The sequence below is a fragment of the Sebastes umbrosus genome, chromosome 13 (genome assembly GCF_015220745.1).
Source record: "Sebastes umbrosus isolate fSebUmb1 chromosome 13, fSebUmb1.pri, whole genome shotgun sequence".
NCBI classification, from domain to species: domain Eukaryota; kingdom Metazoa; phylum Chordata; class Actinopteri; order Perciformes; family Sebastidae; genus Sebastes; species Sebastes umbrosus.
In genome coordinates this window covers 2,955,577-2,980,892 of record NC_051281.1, presented here as the reverse complement: position 1 = coordinate 2,980,892, position 25,316 = coordinate 2,955,577, and the positions used below count along the sequence as shown (strand labels likewise).

The 25,316-nt window shown below is 38.7% G+C and overlaps 2 protein-coding genes across 4 annotated transcripts in view; one reads left to right on the top strand and one right to left on the bottom strand.

The window, feature by feature from the left end:
* Positions 1–6,965, bottom strand: part of gdap2 (ganglioside induced differentiation associated protein 2) — a 41,692-nt gene extending 34,727 nt beyond the window's left edge. Inside the window, exons 1-2 of one of the 3 annotated variants that reach the window (XM_037789950.1) lie at positions 6,859–6,965; positions 2,683–2,912 (exon numbers count right to left, since the gene is read on the bottom strand). In XM_037789950.1, the coding sequence (XP_037645878.1) occupies positions 2,683–2,864 (182 nt within the window). In that variant the 5' untranslated portion in view covers positions 2,865–2,912; positions 6,859–6,965. Of the gene's footprint in view, positions 1–2,682; positions 2,913–6,660 lie in introns of those variants that run through there. The other 2 variants (XM_037789949.1, XM_037789948.1) reach the window with 2 other exon arrangements.
* Positions 6,966–10,058: 3,093 nt separating this feature from the next.
* Positions 10,059–23,776, top strand: wdr3 (WD repeat domain 3). Its single transcript, XM_037790168.1, has 27 exons — positions 10,059–10,171; positions 11,863–12,058; positions 12,159–12,368; positions 12,742–12,860; positions 13,156–13,234; positions 13,981–14,076; positions 14,231–14,335; positions 14,526–14,627; positions 16,521–16,621; positions 17,005–17,109; positions 17,185–17,415; positions 17,507–17,600; positions 17,764–17,865; positions 17,969–18,051; positions 18,158–18,296; positions 18,407–18,463; positions 19,391–19,491; positions 19,948–20,059; positions 20,696–20,830; positions 20,931–20,981; positions 21,265–21,330; positions 21,568–21,660; positions 21,861–21,911; positions 22,000–22,043; positions 22,152–22,280; positions 23,279–23,372; positions 23,476–23,776. The coding sequence occupies exons 2-27, from the start codon at positions 11,885–11,887 to the stop codon at positions 23,629–23,631; spliced, it is 2,829 nt and encodes a 942-aa protein (XP_037646096.1). The 5' UTR covers positions 10,059–10,171; positions 11,863–11,884; the 3' UTR covers positions 23,632–23,776.
* Positions 23,777–25,316: the final 1,540 nt, after the last annotated feature.

Below are 25,316 nucleotides of genomic sequence, written 5' to 3'. Positions count from 1 at the left end.
GAGTCAGGCACTAACTCTTACTGAGAAACAGACCGTGTTGGCAGTCACAGCCTTTAAGATGCTGTTTTACTGAGTCTTATCTACATCCGTCTGAATCTTAAGGTTACAAATACTTAAAAGCGTTATATACAATGACTGAGCTACGTCAACAGTCTCACCCTCAACACATTTATAATAGGTACTAAAAGCTTTGCATGCTGCTTGTGTATGAGTCGTAATCAGCTGGGGTTTGCCATATCAAATTGTTCATGTGGCAGCAAACGTTTTTGACAGCAGCAACAAGCTCATCTGAAAGTGAAGGTAATGTTGCTGCTGTGACCATTAAATGTAAGCAGTAATTAGATTTATAGGGGACATATCATGCTTGTTTCCAGGTTCATACTTGTAGTTTGGGTTTCTACTAAAACATGTTTAAATGCTTTAATGTTCAAAAAACAATATTATTATTAGGGCTGTCAATCGATTTAAGTATTTAATTGAGATTAATCGCATGATTGTCCATAGTTAAGCGTGATTATACGCAAATTAATAATTTTTAATCTGTTCAAAATGTACCTTAAAGGGAGATTTGTCAAGTATTTAATACTCTTATCAACAAATATACTTTCTTTATGCAAATGTATGTATACATTTATTATTGTAAATCAATTAACACAAAACAAAGACAGATATTGTCCAGAAACCCTCACAGGTACTGCATTTAAATACATGCTCTGCTGTGTCTGAACATTTTTGTGTTGGGTTCCATAGAAACCATCATCCTCTAGGTAAATGGTTCTGAATCCACGGGTTGCAAGTTAAATCTGAGAAGCAGTGGAATGATTACCAACCAGGACATTTTCTTTTTTACGTGAGAAATACTTAACAGTTTTACCTCGTCTAAAATGCAACCAAAAGGTTCTAAGGGACAATCCATCTATGGTTGGACTGTTCAGCACTCATGACGAAGTGGTCACAAGCTAAAAGGTGCTGCTGCTGCTGGAGGAGCTCCGGTCACGTTAGAGCTGCAGGAATGTGCTCGCTCCAACAACAAGGCTCTCACAGAGAGAAACCGCTGCCGAGTCAGACTCCGGACGGTCATGTGCTCGCTCCTCCACAAAGAGGATTTATGAGGTGTTCTGGACTCTGAACTGGTCCGGGGCGAGCACGTGGAGAGAGCGCACAGGCAGCAGCGTTCACACGACAGACCCAAAAACCTGCTGCTAAGACCTGAGGAGTTTGTATAACTGCTGCTGTATTTTCTAGGATGTAACTGATTAACTGACTGCATGTAGAGTCGTAATAAACTGTCACAACCACCTCTGTGTGCTTTTTCTACTACACGGAAAAACTGTCAAAATGATGATGTTTCCCCTGATTTACAATATTTCTATTCATTACAACACTGACAAATTCTACCTCAAGCTTCCATACAAGTGTTGCATGTAGGCTGAATGCCTCGGGATCAGGATCTGGGAGGTTTTGGTGCTGCAGTGTGAACACTGAAGAGTTCAAAGGGCACCAAAAGAAAACAAACGTGTAGTATACAGTATAGTGATCAGATCAAATGAGATATTTGACTGATTTCAAATAAAAAAAAGCAGACAGATTTTGAAATTTGAGTCATGTGATTCCACTGAAGATGATTCATTTACTGCATTATAAAATGATCCAGATTGGACATTAATGTTTCATTGATTAGTCTGAATCTGTCTGCTGCTGTTTTAACATTTGAAACTGGTCAACTATCACATTCTGCTGTCTTTTAGGTGTCTTGTTTCTCCAAACTCCATCTACTGTAGGTAATACACTGACTACGGAGAAGAACCTCATACAACCACACTTCAAAACACCCAAACTATCCCTTTAAGTCACCATCATGCATTGCCTTTGTGTCAGCATACCAAAGTACAAAAGGCAAAGTACTCCAAACCTGTTCTGTGGTAGTTCCCGCTACAGTAGGACCATGTTTTGACATGATGACACACACACAGAGACTCAGGCTCATACAAGAGCTGAGAATCCCACGGTTCAGACACAGTTCAAAGCTCGTCTCTATCACAAACGGATCCAAAGTTATTTCATGTTTTGTAGAAACATGTCAAGTGTAGCATCGATGCTAAAAGAGCGTGACCCCAGTGTGAGAGTAGTTTTGTAAACATTTGGCTTTAAGACTGAAATATAAAGAACTATTGAAAACCGATTTGTCAAAAGACGACACAACAAGTCCAGCTGACGACACAGCAAACCTGGTTGAAAGATTATTCACAGACGCGCTTCAGTTAGTGGGAAATCGAATTCTTTACTCTGTATGAAAAGAGGATTCAGAGGAAATCCCACTTCACTGAAACATATTGAAATGTAAAACTTTTGGTTTTCATTGTTTTTATTGACTTGGCCTACAATGATCGGATATTGAATTGATATGTATTGCGATTTTTAAGTATTGCGATTTGATATCAAGATTTATTGTGTTGGATCCTACACTTCTAGGGACTTTTACCTCAGAAAATATCTAAATTAATACAGTAAAAATGTTTGATTTTCAGCATGTATGTAGTCGAATGGAAAAAAATCAACTCAAGTTTTGGTAATTCATATGTTGCATCATAATTTAAAAGATGATATGATCCTCTACTGCTGTCGACAGGAGATTTTCCCCCAACAACAGCAACAATGTGAAGAAACACACGTGTGACTCACAAGAGGATGATCTTGCGGTTGATGTCCGGTCTGAAGGGGAAGGGCGAGGGGAAGGCCTGCTGGCTGAGCAGGCTGTCCGTGTGGTCCCGCGGCGTCTCCTCGCCATCCTCGCCCAGCTGCTGCTGCCACGTGGGGAGAGTCTGGATGTCCACGAACTGGGAGCGAGCACCCAGAGGATCCATCCCACCTCTGGCTCTAACAGGCTGACGCTGGACCTCCAAGCAGCCGCGCTGCAAGAAATGTGGATTACAACATTAGTTATCAAGACCACTTTACTTATAAAAACTAAAATCAGAAATCTGCATCAAAGGGATTTAATAGTGTTGTTCATGTCTGCTATGATCAAGGTTCCTCCCAGGATACAGTGACAGATAAGCATTAATCAATTAATCCATTAGTCATTGTTTTCTCCATTCATCAAGTCATCATTTTGACTATAATGTCAGAAAATAGTGAAAAAATGCCCAGTATCATTTCCAAGAGGTGACGTCTTCAAATTCTTTATTTTACCATGAGTCCAATTTTCTGTTGATCAACCAATCAATTAAGCAATCCATTTCATCCATCCATTAATCTTTAAAGTCCTTTATGATGCAGGAAATGCCAAACCATCTGCAGGCTCCAGTTTCTCAAATATTTTGTTTTCAGATTAAAATCGATAATGAATATAATTATTAGCTTCAGACCAAACTGAAACTACACCTGCTTCAATTAAAAGTTCAGTTGTTTCAGTTTAGTGAAGAGGAGTTGAACCGTCTGATTCTACCCAAAGAACGTGTATTGATAAGAAGTGAAAGTTAATAGATCGTTCCATTGCAAAATCAGCGCCCAGTAGTGATGTTACGTGACGTACCGAGGCTTCGGAGCGTGTGTCGAGTAAAACAGGAAGTTTTCTGTGAAGCGTGTATCGAGGCTTGTATCGTTTTAGACAAATGAAAGACACCCGAAGCCGAAATGCAGTTGAGAAATTATTATTCCTGAATAAAAACGAATAGTGTCTCCCTTCTTTCATTTTCCTTTAGTTACACAAACACATCCACTGCCCTCTGCCCAGTTAAAGCCACTGCCACATATCTGGAATATATGTACCTGTTCTACACTATTTGACCGATAGGTGGTTTTGTGTGCATATGAAGCCCAGATGAAGCCTCGTGAAATGAACCCTTTTGCGAACCAATTTGTGCTTCATGAAGCTTCATCTCGCCATCACTAGCGCCCAGCAGCAGAGCTACGCTTTCACCATTTTGGACTGTAGGCAACTACCGGACGCCAGTAAAACGTCCGCCTGAAAAGACTTTACAAAAGTAAAACTAAATCATTTCTACTCTATTGTCATATTCTACTGAAATGGCCTGTGTTGAACCATACAATATTATAAATATAGTAAGCATTCAGTCCAAAATGGCAGCAGCGGCTGTCAAGAAAGTACCTGAGTTTTGTCTCTTTGCTTCTACACACTTTGGCTGTACCCGAAACCGCCTACTACAAACTACTGACGAACGCAGCATGCAGTATGTACGTCAGTAGTATGTAGTATGGAATGTAAATTGATTTATTTTGTAGTACGCTAGGCCGGGTTTCGCGGGTTTTCCGGGTTTGGAAAGCGGAAGTAAACAGCACGGACAATAGCAAACCTCCACTACTTTACATTACAAAAATCACCGAAAGTGACGGTTTCAGTGCTTTGCATTGTGGGATACAGTATGCGAAGTAGACTGGTCCGATGCATACTTGTGATTTTTTCCGAATCAGTATGACATCCGGGTATTTTTGGCATACTTTCGCATATTGCATTCTACAGGCCTTTGATTCTACTTTGCTTCATGGTTTCCCAGAATGCCTGTTGTCCCCGACTCAGATTGCATTCTGGTCTATTTTTATGATGGATTGTTGCAGGTCGGTGTAAAATAGCAGCTCTGGAAACAAAACCTCGCTATCTGATTTCTGCAGGACAATAAAAACGTTGCTATTTGAGACTGCTGAAACATTTTGTGCTGAACATCACGAGTTCCCGGAGTCCACAAGGACGTCTTCAGATAGCTTGTTTTGTCTGACGAACAATCAAAAATCGAAAGATATAAAATTTATAATTATATAAAACAGAGAACATGGAGAAGCTGGAAACAGTAAATGTGTGTTTTATAGTTATTTTCCATGATAAATGGCTTAAAATGATTAAACAAGTATAAAAACGGCTGCAGATTATCATCATTTATCATTTCATCTGCAGATTTTTCCTTTAAATAACAGTTATGTGTGCCACAGTCTAAAGAACTTTTTCATTGGTGTTTTCAGTGGAGTTTTAAAAATAAAAAACCAGAGGGAACACTTGTGATTGTTAGTATGAAACAGCTCAAATCTGGAGATACAGATCATCACAACGTACTTCTTCAAAAGACCGTCAGTCTGACAGCTGACACATAAATTACTGATGTCAAACAGTAATCTTACTGAGAACCCTGCATAACGACATTATCTACAGATCAGAGAAGATGAATGCTTCATTAAATACAAGCATGACAACAATTTCTCTGCTCACTAACTAAACTAAACTATATTAATTCATAGGAAACACAGGAAGTTATAGCAAAACTGATTAAAGTTATTGGTTCACATAATCATTTTCACTTATTGATTGTTATTCAAACACTGATTTTTATTTTTGTTAAGTCATTTATCAAACACAAAAATGTCTTTCCAGCTGTTTCCAGCTTCTAGAATGAGATAAATCGCTGCTTATATGATTGTAAAATTGACATTTAGATCACCAACAATTCTGATTATAGTTTAAATTATTTATCAAGCAAACATTTTACGACTTGCAGCTTCTCTAATGTGATTATTTGCTGCTTTTATCTGCTTTATTTCACTCTAAATTGATTATCACAGAGTTTGAGGTTATTTTAAAAGGGATTAATGGACATGTTACTCTATCTTTAACACCATGTATTCCTAAAATTATATGTATTTTACCTATACTAGTCATTATAAGACAAATTCTCCATTTGTTTATGATTTATTTGCCACCATGTTGCTGCTACATTTCTGTTTTTGTATTGTTATTCAACACTAATTTTGTGTCTTATGGCTTATGATGATATATGATTGTAAAATTGACAGTTAGTCGATTAATTGATTATTCCATTCTAATGATAGTTTAAATTATTTATCAAGCAACTTGCAGCTTTTCTAATGTGATTATTTGCTGCTTTATTTCACTCTTAATTGATTATCACAGAGTTTGAGGTCATTTTAAAGAGATTAATCCACATATTACTGTATCTTTAACATGATATATTAATAAAATATATGTATTTTACCTATACTGGTTGTTTTAAGACACTTATTGATTGTTATTCAACACTAATTTTGATTTTGATTGAGTCATTTATCAAACAAAAATGTCTTTCCAGCTGTTTCTGGCTTCTAGAAGGAGATAAATTGCTGTTTATATGATTGTAAATTGACATTTAGTCGGTTAATTGATTATTCCATCGACAGGAAATGAATCACCAACAATTCTGAGCAAACATTTATGACTTGCAGCTTCTCTAATGTGATTATTTGCTGCTTTATTTCACTCTAAATTGATTATCACAGAGTTTGAGGTCATTTTAAAGGGATTAATCAACATATTAGTGTATCTTTAACACCATGTATTCCTAGAAATATATGTATTTTACCTATACTGGTTGTTATAAGACAAATACACCATGTTTTAATGATTTATTCACCCTTACATTCCTGCTACAGTACTCCTCACAGCTGCACATCATCAGATAAATTAACCAAAACACAGCAGGATGATGAAAAAGAAAGCAGGAAAACAGTCGAATAAATGTATTTCTCCCACAATAACTGATCTCTTCTGTCTTCCTAAACATATTTACATCACTGTAGAAGAGGACTCTTGTCTTTATAGATGTATTAAACCTGTTTTTAGTCCTTTAATCACAGATAACCAGTAGAATCACTCACCTCTCAGCTGAGTCTCCTCCAGCTAGTTTCTGATGTTTCCAAACGACCAAAAATAAACTAATAAATCATAAATAAATCTCCACACGATGATTTATACACTCAGGAGGTGTTGTAGTTAAACTGAGTTCTCATACTAGCGAGTAAAAGAATCAAAAAGAGTCAAAAATGAAGTTAAAAAGTGATAATTAACCAGTTTACCTCAGTTAGCCTGCATGCTAGCTGATAGCTGCTAGCTGCTGCAGAGTCATGCTGGCGGGAGTACACACAACAACATCCGGTTAAGAGTTTCAGAATAAAGGTCAAGGTTTTTTTCACATGCTCAACATACTGAATCTCTACATTGTGAAATGAAATGCTTGTTTAGCTAACTATGTTTGAAATATACATATTAAAAATACAATATACAAAATTATAAAATATGTAAAACAGAGAAAACACAGTTTATCAGCCAACAACAAAGATGGCAAATATAGATATGTGCAAAATGAAATATTAAATATAGTAAAGAAAATATTAAATATGGTGCTAATAAAGGGATGCAGGGCAATAGTGAAGATTATTGTCAGCATTGTCATTGTAATATATATATATATATATAGAGATATATGTATATATATCTCTCTCTCTATATCTATATCTATATATAGATATAGATAGATAGATACGACACGATACTCTGCATTTGATATACAAGCTGTCAGGATTTCTGCCCATTTGTGATGTCACAAATATACAGTATTTAGACCCTTGACACAATTTTAAACGTAAACATTCTAAATGTGTCCCAGTTTATTCCTGGTTGCAGTGGATGTGAATGTCATCAGCTGACAGGAAGTAAACATGGACTCAAGCTGTTGCCTAGCAACGCAATTCTGTTGCAATTCCGTCAAAATGCGCTAAAACGGAGCGTTTCAGGCAGAGGGTGAATACAGGTATATTCAGACAGACAGTATGAGGAAATAAAGTGTTTTTTTAACATTACAGCATGTAAACATGTTCTTGTAGAAACACAAAATACAAGTATGAACCTGGAAATGAGCATGATATGGGACCTTTAAACTAGATAATATATATATATATACTCAGTATGAGTATCAAAATATACTTAAAGTACCAAAAGTAAATGTACTTATTATGCAAAATGGCCCATTTCAGATTCATATTCAGTATATACGTTACATTTACGTCTTCACATCTGTCTATATACGTTACATTAACGCACATCTTTGAGACTATAATTGCATATTCTTTTATATGCTTACCGTGAAACTTTGCACATTCCTTGGTCAACTTTGCACAAAAACTACCACTTCTAAAAACTGAAGATATATTGCACATATATTGTATAATTTTTTTCTTCATATTTTTATTATATTTTTCTTCTATTCTATGTTTGTTTCTTGATTTTTCCAATACTTTAAAATTAATTAAATTAATAAAAATAAAAATTTAATTTTCTCTTGCTATGTTTATGTTATGCACCAATACACTGAAGCAAATTCATTGTATGTGAAAACCTACTTAGCAATAAACATTTTATTTTGTAGGGCCTACACAAGCAAACTTCCGGTTCTCTTCTTGTTATTTCTATTTAACTTGTTCTCCAGCTTCTAATCAGGTGACTAATGAGAGAAACTCACTTCCTCTCTGGTTGTTAAGCAACTGACAGAAGTCACTGCACCTTTTCCTGTGAGCCAAACATGTCAGGCCACTGATAAAATAAACAAAATGATTATCAGCAACAAAATCTGAGCTTTATTTCTGGATTTATTTTAAAAGAAGTATAAAATCTTTTGTAACTCTGCTGTCAGGTGTGTTGGGGTTCTTCTGGGGTGCAGACAAAAGCAACAGAAACAGAAAGATCGAGCAAAGAAAAACACAACAAACAAACTCACCACAGTTGTTTCATCATTGCTACTGAGTACTTTTTATAAAAGCATACTATATTTTAACAGTGCACGTCAGAGTTGACATGAATATTCATCAGATATGTGTGTTTATATATAAATACATGTTCTTGCATTCTTCTCTACCATCATCGTTTAGCAACTTCTTTAAATCTAATTCTCAAATTCATTCACATAATACTAGACAGGTTAATCATCTTCACCAGAACACGACCAGTACTCCCTCAGATATCGTGGTGTACAAATATGAAACACCAAAAAGATGTTATCAAAAGCTCGTTATCCTTAGAACATTTTAAAAGGAAATTATCATCACATTTAATTAATGATGTCTAATTATCTTTTGATATGTTTAGATGTATTTTCTTTTTTTCCTGCACTGTTTCTTTTGTATGTATTTCATAGATTTTATTGGATTGTTTTCCACTCTTTGGTTAGGTTTTTCTGCACATTTTGTGTACTTCTTGTTGTTTAACTTTTGTTGTATTTTTAAAATGATGTTAGTTTAGATCTTTCTTTCTTTCTTTTTTCTCCTGGGGTTGGTGGGAGGTCCTTTGTATAAGCCTGTGGCCTCTTGACCTTTCCTGTCACATTTCTTGTTTCTTTTTCATTGACTGGATTTTGTGCAGTTTTATATATGTGCAAATAAATTAAAAAAAACACTGCGTGTGCGTATATGTGTCCATCCATCCATCCATCTGCAACCGCTTATCCCGTTAGGGGTCGCGGGGGGGCTGGAGCCGATCCCAGCCGACATTGGGCGAAGGCAGGGTACACCCTGGACAGGTCGCCAGTCCATCGCAGGGCTGACACATATAGACAGACAACCATTCACGCTCACATTCACACCTACGGGCAATTTAGAGTCCACAATTAACCTAACCTGCATGTCTTTGGACTGTGGGAGGAAACCGGAGTACCCGGAGAAAACCCACGCTAACACGGGGAGAACATGCAAACTCCACACAGAAGGGTCCCAAGCCGGATTCGAACCTGCAACCCTCTAGCTGTGAGGCGCCAGTGCTAACCACTGCACCACCGTGCAGCGTATATGTGTATGTATGTATATATGTATGTATGTATGTATGTATATTTATACAGTATATGTGTATATATAGTAGTATAGTATATATATATATATATATATATATATATATATATATATATATATATAAATAAATCGATTTTATTTTGTTTTATTCTTTTTCATTTTTATTTAATTAATTTTTCTTACTTGTGTATATTCTTTTTATTTATCTATTTTTTGTATATGATATGCTTTTTCTAAATCTATACTGACTTATTTTAAATGAATATTAGGTTTCAAAATGAACAAAAAAAACTAATAAATATAGTATTGAAAAAAAAATACATTAATTAATTCATAAATAAATAATGGAATTTAAAATTATATTATAAAATGCAGTTTATTTAGTTTCAGTTTACTAAAAAAAATGTCACTTATTTTGTTTAGTTGTAGTTTACTATAATAACCCTTCAGCCTCAGTGCCTGTGTATCGATGCTGTGTGTGATCGACTGGTCGGGTCTGGATCAGCAGCTCAGAGAAAACAACAGAAGTGAAGCTAGCAGCCGGATTTTAGAGGTAAGAAGAGAAAATAAACCAACATTTAAACACGTTAAGTTAAAGAAAGAAACGTTAACTTAATTGTTTAACATAAACAAACATTAATCTACATTATATCAGAGTTTAAACAGCTATTTTAACCAGGAACTTCACCACGTGTGTTCAGCAAGGAGCGGTGTGTCACGCCATTCGTTGTACAGCGCTGACTGGGCGGGCGGGGTTTACCGCGTATTGAGTTGATTCAGTTGCCAGGAGCTCTTAACTCCGCCTGCGCGGGATATTACGTGTAACAAAACAAACGACTAAACAGACTAGCATGCTTTACCAAGCTAGAAATGTACTAAAAGTAAGTCTTTAGGTTTATTATGGCTTGTTTAAAAGCAGAATATACAAATATTAGTTACAGAAAAACATAATTACACCTGTAATAATATTAAAGTGAAACAACTGGAGGTGAAAATAGCACCAAACACTATATCTCACCACCACAGACACATTATATGAATAAACTGTAGTGTAAGTTATGCATTATGATCAGTGGAAGAAGAAGTATTCAGAACTTTTACTTAAGTAAAAGTAGTAATATTGCAGTGTAATAATACTCTGTTTCAAGTAAAAGTCATGCATTCATAATTGTACTAGTAGTGCAAACGTATTAACATCAAAATATACTTAAAATGCCAAAAGTAAAAGTACTCATTATGCAGAATTGTTCATTTCATATTAATATACAGTATGGGAAATTATTTAATTATTAATGTGTTCATTCATTGCTTTAATGTTGTAGCTTGTAAAGGTGGATCAAGTTTAATTACTTTATGTGCTGCTGGGTACCTTAACCTATATTAACATATCATAATTCAATCATATAAGTCAATTGACTAATTGATTAATCAACTAATTGTTTCAGTTGTACTTATATAAACTGATGGGCAGATTAATTTATAACAAAATGTCATATTTTATAAACTCTTAATATGCACAAATCTTAATTTGTAAAGTAACTAAAGCTGCCAGATAAATGTAGTGCAGTAAAAGGTACAATATTTCCCTCTGAGATGAGGTGGAGTAGAAGTATGAAGTAACAGAAAATGGAAATACTCAAGTAAAGTACCTCAAAATTGTACTTAAGTACAATTCTTGCGTAAATGTACTTAGTTACTTTCCACCGCTGATTATGATCATACTTTAACAGCTTAATAATAATGTCATATAGCACACTGAGGTCAGTAATATATTTAATATTTAGTACCTTATGTTTGCATGCTGTGTTATTATTTGTGTGGCTCTTCTCAACAAATGTGTTATTGTCTTATTACATTATAATGTCAATGATATGAGATATCAGTTCAAACATGTAACGCTAGATAACACAAGTTACATTACTGATTAGAATAAAAAATAATTGTCAATGCCCATTAGGTTTTTTAAATGTAATGTTAAATGCATCCTAAATAAATAATAATGTTTTTTATCGCTGTAATTACCAGCAGGGGTTCTCAAATGTTTTGGAGCCAGATAATAAACATAGTTATTATAGAATATGTTCGTTTTGTAAGGACATTTGTCGGCATATTATAAAGAGAAGAAACACTAAATAAAGGACAAGGTCACACCGTAGGTTCCTGTTTGAGTAGTTTAGGAATACTACAGTGTTGTTATTTTATGTTGTGATCAATCAAAGTCTCTCTCATGTTCTTGTGAAACAGGATTCAGCATCACCTGCCGGTCATGGGGTTGACCAAGCAGTACCTGCGCTACGTTGCTAGTGCCGTGTTTGGAGTCATCGGCAGCCAAAAAGCCAACATCGCGTATGTGACCCTCCGAGGGGGAGAGAAAGGGCGCTATGTCGCCGTTGCTGCATGTGAACACGTGTTCATCTGGGACGTCCGGAAAGGAGAGAAGGTGAGATTTAGACGTGGTGATGACAGCAGTGGAGGAGAAGTTCAGATCTTCCGAAAAAACAGTACCAGCTCAGATCGTTTCTTTCCGTCTTTCTGTCTAGGTCCTGATCCTGCAGGGCCAGAAACATGAGGTGACCTTCCTCTGCGCGTCGCCCGATGGCATCCACATTGCCGTGGGTTACGAGGATGGAGCTGTGCGGATCTTTAGCCTGCTGAGCAGCGAGAGCAGCGTCTCCTTCAATGGCCACAAGACTGCTGTCAGCGTCATGCAGTATGACGCGCTCGGAGCTCGGCTCGTCACAGGTTCCAGGGTAAGACGGGAAGGATTTACTATGCTCTCTTCAAAGCCACTAGACTCCATTGACAAAAACAGTAATTTTACACCGCAGAACACAGGAGTCGCTGGTCTACCTCTGCATCGATCTGTTAGTTTGTTTGTGTTATTGTGTGACTTTGGGGATTTAAAGGGTTAGTTTGGATTCACCAAAGTTTATCTGCGAGGTAAAATTACTGTTTTTTTCAATGGAGTCTGGTGACTTTGAAAAGAGCACAGATAACGGCGTTGGAAAGGGCTGGATTAACAGGATTATTTTAGCTGGCTAATAAAGAAAAAGGACTGGTTTGCTTCCTATTTGTTATAGCATGTGTGTATGAGCATGTTATTACCTTTTCCTCCCCGTTCAGGACACCGATGTGATCGTGTGGGACATCATCAATGAGTGTGGGCTGTACAGGCTGAAAGGCCATAAAGACGTCATCACACAGGCCTTGTTCCTCAAAGACAAGAACCTCCTGGTCACCAGGTAACTCACCTTTTAACACATTATCACAATAATGATTGTTAATTAAAGATTGAGGACACAGAAGAGTCAAACTTATGTCCACATGCTATCATTGAAAGCACAGTAGTAGTAGTAGTGTAAATAATGTGGTTTGTGAGTTTAAGCTTGATGTGGATGCAGCCAGACAGCCTCATGGGCCTGCATGTGCTTTTCAAACAATATAATCTTAATCTAGTTTTTTCAGCCAATAACCTTTATTAACAATAAAAACACCTCTTTAGGCTTAACTCTGTCTGTGTGTTCTGCTGCTGTATAGCTCCAAGGACAGTTTTGTGAAGTGGTGGGACCTGGACACACAGCACTGCTTCAAGACCATGGTGGGCCATCGCAGTGAGGTGAGAGACTTCATCCTCTATATTCATTGACGTTAAAGGGATACCTACAGTAGATGGTGGTCGGCACACCCCCAGTTTGGAGAAACCGACAGGAGTACCAGCACGGGAGCAAAGCGATGTACTGCTTTGGATGGGGGCAGCAGAAAAACAGATTATAGACACCTAAAAAAAACAATATCAGTTCAAGTGTACACTGTATTTAGAAAGACAGCCCTTTCTTACGGGGAACTGAAGCCGTTATATCCATCTATGCTCTCTTCAAAGTCACCAGACTCAATCGACAAAAACAGTAATTTTACCTCGCAGAACACGCAAGCTGCTGGTCTACCGCTTTTTGTATTATTGTGTGACTTTGGTGAATCCGAACTAACCCTTTAACACACCAAAGTCACACAATAACACAAACAAACTAACAGATCGAGGCAGCGGTAGACCAACAACTCCTGTTCTGTGAGGTAAAATTACTGTTTTTGTCAATGGAGTCTGGTGGCTTTGAAGAGAGTTAAACGGAGCTAATGTTTGTTTGTAATGAGAAAGAGAAGATATTATATTTTGGACAATGGTAATATGTCTTTAACATCTCTACACAAAAACAGATGTTTCTTTGGTCTTTTTTAAGAGGCTGCATCAGCCACCGATGATAAAAAAAACAGCCCATTTGAACGTTAACATTTTGTCCAATTTGACTTTGTCCCACCTGGATGAATCTATGTGACGGTGTTTATTATTCTGTGTGTGTGTGTTAGGTGTGGGGCATGGCGTTGCTGAACCAGGAGAACAGGCTGTTAACAGGCTCAGCAGACAGCGAGCTCAGAGCCTGGGACATCAACTACCTGCAGGAGGTGAGCAACAACACAGCTGGAAGCTTTGCTCGATGGAAACTTTACCAAAAGAGATGAATAAATAAAAACTGGTGTTACCTTGGTTTGTTGTAAAGGTTCTCTCTGTCTGTCTGTCTGTCTGTCTGTCTGTCTGTCTGCGTGTCTATCTGCTCAGGAGAAAGCTGAGGGTGAGCCCAAGGTGAAGAAGGGGAAATCTCTGCTGGATGATGACGATGATGATGAAGACAATGAGGAAGGGGTGGATGAAAGTCTCGAGGAGGTACGAGAGTTAATGGACTCTTGTTATGTCAGAAAAATACTGTAATAAAATGAAGACGAGTACATGGATATATAACATTTTTAAACCTTACCAAGTGGGATAAACAATATATCTCTGAATAATTTGAGGCCACAAAACCTGAATCATATATACGTTACCTACATTAATATATGTGCTCCTTTGTCCTCAGCGGATCCTGAGTTGTAAGAAAGCCGGCTCTATCCTGAGAGAGGCCCGAGATCGAGTCGTCTCGCTGGCTGCAGACGCCAAGGCCAGAGTCATCGCCTGCCATGTGAGTGATGAAGCGTCTTCCGGTTCCCTCAGAAAGATCGTAAAATGTCTAGAACACAAGATGCAGAGGAGGATGTCAGGGTTCCTTCAGCAATCATGAAACATCTTTTCCACCCAAACCAAACTCAACACACTTAGTGGATGATTTTAGTTCATGACAGTGCCTCACAGTGGACATGGAAATTACACACATCAACTATAAAGCCCAGATAAAGCTCACTTAGTTTCTACACTATTTATAGAATCATTTTAATATCTCATGTAGGAACCCTAAGTGAGAAAATCTTTTTAAGTTCCTTACTTATGTTTCATCTGTGAAACAGGTTGAAAAAAAAAAAAGTTTTGCCAAGAAAACATTAATGATTTAAGGGCGCTTTCACAAGCCAACATTTAGTCAGTTTTAATCAAACTCTGGTGCGGTTGTGAACGCAGTAATCGTACTCTTGTGTGGACCAAAACAACTAGTCCGAGAACGCTTGCGAGACGTGGTCTCGGACGGTTACCAATCAAACTAAAATGCAGGCTGCTTGTGCGACCATTTGTTGAGATGGACACAGGTAAACGACAGGTTAACATGAGTGGGGAGAGGACTGACCTGATGTTTACTTGACATCTGGGCCGAAGAGAACCTGCAGAATATGATAAATATAGTCCACAAATGAAGTGACATTTATAAAAATCATTTGAGATGAACTGGAGGAGAAGGGATTCGTAGCGCAGTGGATCAGTGACGAGTCAAAGGGTGAAAAAGTGAAAAGTCTACGATTCCCTGCGTAGAGGTGGCAGCTCTCGAGACGAGAAAGATAAATTCGCTCTTTCGTACATGCCAGCAAATTATTTTTTTGGTCCGCTTTAATTTGTGCAAAGTGACACCGAATCAGACTTAATAAGAAACAAACCAAAAGTATATATTTCACTCTGATTCAGACTAACCGAACGGACTATAGCTTGCGAAAGCGCCCTTCGTCCCATTTAGAACATGGGGTAGTGGCCGAAATGAGTATTACAACAACAACAAAAAAATCACCCCCCAAATTTTTTTCTAATTTAAAGGTTATTCTGGCAAAACCTTTTTTCATCTGTTCTTAAGTCATAAACACAGCAGAGAAAACACTTTAGATCAGACTTAGAAAGTGGATCAGCGGATATATTTTTCTCTTTTGCCTCTCAGGGCTTCTGTACAACTCAGATGTGTTTTTTAAGGGAGACTCAAGGTGACATTAACGGCCATAGTTTTGGTGTTTTTCCGGCACTGTTGGCTCTAATAGGCCCTCATCAGTGTCTGTGTGACTGATTTAGCTCATTGAAGGCAGTCTTGTGGCTGTTTAACCCACTGCATTAGTGATTTTGCTCATTTAGTCTGGTTTCTTTCATTCTCTTTGTCCACTGCCACGAGACCACGGGGCAAATCAAAGAAATGCTTCACAGATCAGAACAGAAAAATGTCTGCCCTTTAATCAATCTGTTATATTGTGACCACATGATGAGACCCCGTTTGAAATGATTCATCTGTTGTTTGTTTTTCTTCATTTTTAAAAATTATTTTTTGATTAGGATCTTTGTTTACTGACAAGTTATTTCCTCAGAATGAACATGCTTGTCAGCGTTCAGCTGGCTGTCAGCTGTATTTTTTTACAGTGTGTTCAATTAACATGAGGTGAAACGAGGCAGCTGTTGATTGTTGTCTGTGTTGGTTTTATGATGTTGGCCAGATGTGTCGGGACTCTAAAGATGGAGTTACAGAGAGATTTCTTACATTGTTGTTTAGGAGCATTTTATGCAACCAATGCACTTTGTGTTCATCAGAATTTGTGACTTTCAAATGCATTATTGTTATTTATATTTTGTAGGAAATGAATGCTATAGATACATATCTGTTTTCATGTTTCCTCAGGGCAACGACTCAGTCCTGGAGCTCTTCACTGTGCTGTCAGAGGAAGAAGTGCAGAAGAAAATGACGAAGAAGATGAAGAAAGCCAAAAAGAAGGCAGCAAAGTAAAGACGGTTATTTCTGTTTAGTTCATTTAGAAGGTTTAAATCAGGGTTCCTGCAGATCCTTAACAGTCGTAAAAGGCAATGAATTAATAAATCTAAAAATAAGGATTTAATTTGTATTAAAATGTCTTCAATCAATCTTTCAAAAAAACTTAAAAACGCATAAAGACCATGGGAAGTATGATTTTCAGATTATTTTTTTTTCTGACATTGCAATTTAAATTCTCATCTAATGTGTATTTTTTACATAATTTACCGAATGCCTTTCGCATAAACGTCTCGCAGATCAGGATAGCAGAACCATCTATGCTGCACTGTAGTGTGTATGCAGTAGTTACTCACTTGCATGCTGAAGCTTGTCGTGTTGCTGCTTCCTGCTGTAGAGCTCAGGAAGATGCCGGCGAGGAGGCAGCGGAGACGGTGGTGGAGAGGACGCTGAAGGACGAGATCCTCAGACTGACCAACGTCAAGGCCTCCGCCAAGATCAGGTGAGAGTGGAGCCAAACACATCAGCAGCTCAGAGGATAGAGAGACGTATCATTAACTCCTCCGTCCCCTCTCAGGTGGGTGGATATCCTGTCGTGTGCAGGCGGCGAGCTGAAGGTGGCGCTGCTGCTGCAGAACAACACCGTCGAGACCTACAGCCTGAAGCCTTCAGACAAGACGCCCACGGCCAATAAGACGTCTCGCCTCACGCTCGGCGGCCACCGCACCGACGTCCGCACGCTGGCCTTCAGCTCGGACAACCTGGCCGTCCTCTCCGCCTCTGGGGACACAGTCAAAGTTTGGAACAGGTGAAAAGTCTCACTGCTCTTTCACGAATATGACAAAACACATATAATCTGAGTGGTGGTCTAACAGGAAGTCCTTCCTCACCGTTTACAGGTCAACTCTGCAGGTGATTCGTACCATGGCCTGTGAATACGCCCTCTGCTCCCTCTTCGTGCCCGGAGACAGACAGATCATCCTTGGAACCAAGGTATTAAATCCATCTTTCTATGAATTTACTGCTGTTTAAGAGTCTGTTTAGTGTCTCATTTTAATTAAGAACTTCGATGTGACGGGAGGACACGGCTGCCAGCGTGAAGGTCTGTTAATCAAAATCTTTTCTAATTCGTATTTTATGTTGTTTTTCCTGTCAGAGCGGGAATCTGCAGATCTTTGAGTTGGCCTCAGGAAGCCTCCTGGAGACTGTGGACGCCCATAACGGGTCTCTGTGGTCCCTGTGCCTCGCCCCAGACCAGGTAAACCCATCTTAATGTCTCTCACCAGGTCATACCTTTACATTAATCAGAAAAATAGCTGTCTTTTCTGTGCTTTATCTCATTTGTTGTGTCATTCCTGTAGAGGGGGATCATCACAGGAAGTGCAGATAAGACGGTGAAGTTCTGGGAGTTTGAGCTGATAAAGGACGAAGGGACGGGACAGAAGTAAGTCACCACTTTGTCCAATTGCTCATTAAAGCACCAAAATGCTCAGTAACAAGACTGAGAGCCATGATTCATATTTAAAATTGTGGGTGTGTTTGTGTTGTAGGAGGTTAACATTGAAGCACACACGCACTCTGCAGTTGGAGGAAGATGTTTTGTGTGTGAAGTTTTCACCCGACCACCGACTGCTGGCCGTCTCTCTGCTAGACTGCACTGTCAAGGTCTTCTACACAGACACACTGAAGGTACACACCACCTAACATTACACAGCATTATTCAATATAATGATGGTATATTCAGTGTATCATTGCTTCATTAAAGACTAACTGGACATTTGTCCCTCTCTCTGCTGTAGTTCTTCTTGTCTCTGTACGGACACAAGCTGCCTGTTCTCTGTCTGGACATCTCACATGTGAGTACTCTCAAACTATCAGCTGCTTTCAGGCCTCAGTAGTAAATGTTATACTACGCTTTATTTTGCACGATGATCACAGTTAAAGGACCGGTGTGTGGGGATCTATTGGCAGCAGGTATTAGGAGCAGGTCCTCTCCACAGAGTCCGCCATGTTTCTACAGTAGCCCAGAACAGACAAACCAGACTCTGTTAACTTTTCCTGCTTGGGCCGGAGTCGATAACGTTACCCACTGCCGTCGCCGCCACTCTTACTCTCTCTCTCTCTCTCGCTTCACCACTCACTTCCCACGTACAGACATACTCTACTCTTAAAACAACCGGCTCTAGAGAGGGACATTCACGTTTTTACGTCAAAGATCAATTCGATTAATAAATCCACGTCTGTTCATCCTTAAAGGTGACATGTCGAGTTTTCTTGTAAACAAACATCCTTACTACATACACTGTGTATCCTTGATCTCTAACAAATGTACTGAATGCACTTCTTTCCACACTTGCAAACCCAAAAGCGATGCTTACAGGGAACCAATCTAAACACCGACGGTGTCATTATTCTACAGCCATTACACTGTGTAATCAACATTTACTTCATAATGATAAGTTACAGAAAAAAACGTGTCTATCTCCACTTTAAGTATTTAAAATCCAGCATGTTTACTTGCTAGCAGTCTTCCTTTACGTTGCTGATGCATTGCAGCATATGCACGCACAAAATAGAGACTAGAGGTCAAAGACTCTACAGGAAACCTTTAAGAATCTCTTTCCACATTAGTGCAGCTATTGTTGATTGTTGATTGTTTCTTGGTGTTGGATAAGATGTTGTTTTGATGTCGGTCTCCACTTGGTCGTGAACGTCATTGCATCAGTTTGTGTAATCGACTCGGATCATCTTGACTCTGACCTTCTCTGTTTTCTGTTAACCAGGACAACACGCTCATCGCCACCGGCTCCGCCGACAGAAACGTGAAGATCTGGGGTTTGGACTTCGGCGACTGTCACCGCTCCATGTTTGCTCATGACGACAGGTAACGCCCCGACAACATGGACCCAAAACCAAATGTCTGCCCTGTGTTCATCTGGAATATTATCAGATGATTCTTCTAGGCTGTTGGGTTTCCAGCTGTGACCTCATCTGTTGTGGTCAGAGACTCTGATCTGCGTCCTGTTAGCTCGGACTGCCCTGTGACTTCACACCAGCTGCTCTTTCATCTCATCTGCTTTCTCATGGATCATCTCACTTTGTATCTTCTTATTGAATTCATTTAGCCTTTCTGTGTTTTCACTTAGTCTTCCATCTTTCTTTTGATCTTTTTTGATGTCTGTCTCTGTGTCTTTTTCTCATGTCCTGCTTTATGATTATTTCCCGCTCTTCTTAGTTTCCTGCTGAGTCGTGCGCTTTCTTTCTTATGATTTATTTTCTATTTTATCTATCCACTTGGCTGACGTTATCTCTCTCTCTCTCTCTCTCTCTCTCTCCACAGCGTCATGTTCCTCCAGTTTGTGCCCAAGACTCACACTTTCTTCACCGCGGGGAAGGACAAGAAGATCAAACAGTGGGACGCCGACAAGTTTGAGCACATCCAGACGCTGGAGGTGACGCTCCGCTCCCTAGCCTAGATATTTATCAGTCCAGTGGCTTAGATTAAGCGTCCTCTGGCAGACTTACTCCACATCTCAAACACTGAAATAAAACACTGGCCGCGCCTCATTTATCAAACAGAGAGTCCAAAACTATGGATCACTTGTGTTGTTACTAGGCGGTTTCTGCATGATCATGTGCATTTGATAGGCAGTTAAGTACATTAACTCAAGTACTGTATTTAAGGATAATTTTGAGGTACTTGTGTTTGCTTCAGTGTTTCCATTTCATGCTACTTTATACTTCTACTCCACCACATTTATTAGATTTTAGTTACTTTAGTTATTGGTTACTTAAAGGGGAGCTTTGGTATTTTTCAGCATGGATCCTATTTTCCATGTTTTTGTGTCTAAATGACTAACGGAGACAATAATTTATGAAACTGGTCCAGTATTGAGGGAGAACGCTGCAGACAGCAGCCGCTAACCGGGCTGTAATGTAATCATATCGGGGCAACCCCTCACCGTCATTTACGTCCACTAAAAGTGTTTGTTTTTGCCACTGACAACTGACTGATAACATTATGGAAAGGACCCTACAGAGATATTAAAATGTTTTTGCTTTACCTTTCTCTTGATCCGGTCTTCCAGGGCCATCATCGGGAGGTCTGGTGTCTGACCATCAGCCCAAACGGCGACCACATTGTGTCGGCATCACACGACAAATCCCTGCGTCTGTGGGAGAGGACCAGGGAGCCAATCATCCTAGAGGAGGAGCGGGAGATGGTGAGGAGGAGGAGGACGACGACGGGGTCCACACAGACAGATATTCAATAAAAACACAGTTTCATTGTGTCTCTAAATGAGCCTGTTTTCATATTTACAGGAGCGAGAAGCAGAGTTTGAGGAGAGCATGGCCAAAGGAGATGCGCCTGTGGTGAGCGCTCAGTTTTTAACATTTTAACACCAGACATTACCTAAACCTATAATACAGCTTCACACTGGCCTGTTTCAAGCGAGACACAGTTGAGTTTTTGGTGGTGGAGATGCAGATTTCATAAAGAGCTATCAGCTGACATTTGTTTACAAAAAATAACACTGGATCCTTACATTTTTATGGAGGACGGAAGCTGCCCAAATAAAGAAAGAAAAATCTGTTGTGCTGTTGTGTTAGTTACATGGATGGATGTCAGTGATGCATTAACTTGTTTTATCTTCAGGTACCCGGAGAGACTGAAGGAGAGGCAGCACCAGCCGCGAAGAAGACCGTCGAGACGGTCAAAGCTGTGAGTTGAACATCATTCTCATTAGCATTTAAAACATGTTGGATGTTGCTTGGATGCAAATATTTAGATAGTCTAGGTTATAGTTGATTTCACTGACATTAAAATACTTCTGTGATTGGCTAAAGCTAGTGGCTTTCATGTTTATTTGTGCAGGTAAAAACGCACTTATTTAAAAATTCATGCAAGTTTTTATGCTCTTTGTTGATGTTTTTGCTGTTGTGTGATTTCTTTCTGCAGGCAGAGCGAATCATGGAGGCTCTGGAGCTTTACAAAGAAGAAAGCAGGAAGCTTGAAGAATATAAATTAGCTTGTCAGACAGCAGGAAACGAGGTAAAGTCATGATCCACTAATCCTACTTTTCATACCCTCTGTTGTTGCCACATTTTAGAGGAATGAGCATAAAACATCCTGTTGTGTTGTTCTTTCGATGCAAGATGGAAAATGTTCTTTCAGCTTCTTCATGGCTTTTGTTTATGCATATTTATGATGTCAGGATTAGGATTTATCAAATAAATGATGTTGTTTTGCAGCTTCCTCCACCGCAACCCAACCCTATCCTCGTGGCTTTTGGAAACGTTTCAGTAAGTAGAACACTGATATCAGTTATAAACCTAAATGTGTTGTTTTTAGTTTGTAGGTAACTAAAGTCCATCTTTGTCCCTCTTTCAGCCGTCCCGCTACGTTCTAGACGTCATAAAGAAGGTCAGATCGAGGTAAGACGAGACCAAACCCACCTGATGTTTCACTCTGATTTAAAGCTAATCACCGTCTGCAATGTTCGGTGATTATAAACTGAATCGGTGTGTTTTTGTGTTCCTCAGTGAGCTGGAGGTTTCTCTGCTGGTCTTACCGTTCCCTTACGTCCCCGAGCTGCTGACGCTGTTCAACAGCTACATCCAGCAGGGCCTGGAGGTGGAGCTGGTCTGTCGCTGCCTTTTCTTCCTCCTCAAGTAAGAGCTCTACCTGTGTCTGCAAAAGAAAAAATAGGTTTTGGTGGTTAAATTAAATATTTGAGTCAAATAATTCAGAGATCTGGCAGCAGGAAACAGGATGAGCTGAGAAAATCTTCTGTTGCTATAAACATGCATATGTGAATTTAAAAGTTTACTACCGGTATGTATCTTGGAATACATTTTTATGCACTTTTAAATATCGCTCATTCAGATAGCATGCCGCCTAAAAGCTATTTACATGCACAGCCAACAGTGTGTGAGAGTACAGTTATCTTATTTTCAGATCATTGTACAAAAACTAAAAAAAATTATAATAAAATCTCTTCTCACTGTATGGATTATTTTAGCAATTTTAAACATATAAAAAAATATTTCAAATTAAATTATTTAATAATAATAAATTAATAATTTTGGTTGAGAAATTTGATGGTGTGAGAAAGAAAAAAAAAGGCTCTTTTACTTTTAAATAATCGAGAATCGGGTTGCTTTCCAACCGTTATGCGTGCACAATGACGTAACGCCTTACGAGGAGAGAAAAAACCGCTCAAAGCATGGCGCTACTACTAATAAACCTGAGGGGACGTACCTTATTTTTTCACCTCATAATGCGACACTGTTAACAACAAATCTGTGTTGAAATTGGCAGAAAAAGAGCTAATTAATGTTAGCTGTTAGCATCCGGTAGGAGGTTCCATTGAGTTACAGTATGATGCATTTAGTCTCTAATCAGTAAAAATGAGTACAGGGCAAGAAAGGGGAAAAAAAGAAGGTAGATTTCAAAAGTGGCAGATAAACTTCTGAGTGGAAGACAAAAAAAGCCTGCCACTGTGGCAGGAAGTGAGAAAAGTTAATTTCAGACCCTGCTGATTTGAATATTGTTTTGTGAATAATTTGAAGAATCAATAGCGTGTCCAGTTGTTTCCCAGAGGTGGTAGAGCAACATCTAATTGTAAATGTAGAGTATCTGGCTGATATTGTTGTTGGTTTCCTTCTAGGATCCATTTTGGTCACATCTCCAGTAACCAGATGCTGCTGTCGGTCATAGACGAGCTACGGACCAATACCGTCTCAAAAGTGCGGGAAATCAGAGTAAGTTAACATCTGGAGAAGAGAGTTCTGTCTCAGAGAAAAGGCTGTTGGTTCTTCTCATTCTCATCACACCTATTTCTTTCTTTCTTTCTTTGCGTCCCAGGACGTGATGGGCTTCAACAGCGCGGCGCTCCAGTTCCTCCAGCGGGAGATCGAGAACAAAGAGGACGTGATGTTCTTTGCCGACGCCACGGGCCAACTGGCGGAGAAGAAGAGGAAGAGGAGGAAGAGGGAGCGAGCCATCCTGACCATCGCTTGAATCATAATGGACATTTTGTGACTGTCTGTGTATAAAGCGGGTTCACACTGTTGGTTTTTCTATGTTATGAGATCCTGAAAGGATGTGAAGTGTTATTCAGTGGCACGCTTCATCTCCCAAATAAACGGTCCGACTTTTTCTCACAGTACTTGAGGTTTTATTGGGGGGCTTTCAAAACAAATAAATCCTCCACTGCAGAGAGAAATGTAGTGTTTCTACAGCGGTTCCCTCTGCAGCTCTATAAAATACATTCATATACGGTTTAAGCCTTAAATAGATGCAGCACTCCCTCCATGATTACCACACACAGAGGACAGGTATGATTTAAGCTGCTTTCTCTCATACAAGCCTAAAGGGAGCGATTCAGGCCTGGAGCCAAACCAGAAGAACGATGGTTTGGACATGGCGGGGGGGTTTGAAACCTGTCAGACTACCTGAGCTCCAGACCACCTGGGTGTGACGAGTCACTGAGAAACAACCTCCCCTGATCCCCGCTGGCCTCGCTGCCGCCGTCTACCGCTGTAATCAGGGAGATGCAGCTCGACTTTACAGCCGTTGTAACTTTGGCTGGATTTATCGTCCCGAGGCCGGGCAGATGTGGTAAACATATATCATAGTAGGGGAGAAGGTGCCCGGCCTTTTAGAATAGTTTCTCACCCACATCTGACACTTCATTGTCCACTAGTGTGTTTATTTCCTGTCTATTTATGTCACAATATTTTTTAAGGATTTATTTATTTTTAAATAAATAAATACATGGGAAAATTAAATAGGGGAATTAATAAAAATGTAAATAAATAAAGAAGCAAATCAAAACATATCAATTTATTTTACATTCTTTTTTATGTATTTATTTTTAAATAAATAATTAAATAGGAAAGTAAATAAATAGGGAAATTAATAAAAAGGTAAATAAATAAAGAAGCAAAACAAATATCAATATATGTTACATTATTTTTTATGTATTTACTTTTAAATAAATAAATGGGAAAATTAAATAGGAAAGTAATTAAACAGGGAAATAAATAAAAAAGTAAATAAATAAAGAAGCAAAACAAATATCAATTTATGTTACAATATTTTTTATGTATTTATTTTTAAATAAATGGGAAAATTAAATAGGAAAATAAATAAATAGTGGAATTAATAAAAAAAAAAGGTAAATAATTAAAGAAGCAAATTAAAACAGAAATATCAATTTATCAAGTCATTTATTTATTTGTTCATTTATAAATTTATTTTTTTATTTTTTTGTTAATTAATTAATTAATTAATTAATTAATATATTTGTTCATTCATTCATTTATCTATCTATTTATTTATGCAGACTACCTGAGCTCCAGACCACCTGGGTCCCACAGAGCTAAACCTCCCCTGACCCCGTTGGCCTCGCTGCCGCCGTCCACCACTGAAATCAGGGAGATGCAGCTCGACTTTACAGCCGTTGTAACTTTGGCTGGATTCATCATCCTGAGGCCGGGTAGATGTGGTAAACATATTTCATAGCGGGGGAGAAATGCGTCCTCGAAGGTGCCCGGCCTTTTAGAAAAGTTTCACACCCACATCAGACACTTCATTTTCCACAAGTGTGTTTATTTCCTGACCGTGGGGCGCTCTGGAATAATGAAACGAACCCTTTAAAACACCTCTCGCTCAGCGTTCACGTTTTAATCTCACGGCGGACA

Bases quoted from the DNA above. Each gene is read 5' to 3' on its own strand.
- wdr3 (XM_037790168.1), top strand. From the start codon at position 11,885: ATGGGGTTGACCAAGCAGTACCTGCGCTACGTTGCTAGTGCCGTGTTT. The intron at 20,060-20,695 runs GTGACGCTCCGC...CCGGTCTTCCAG, and splicing joins AGCACATCCAGACGCTGGAG to GGCCATCATCGGGAGGTCTG. The intron at 20,831-20,930 runs GTGAGGAGGAGG...TCATATTTACAG, and splicing joins TAGAGGAGGAGCGGGAGATG to GAGCGAGAAGCAGAGTTTGA.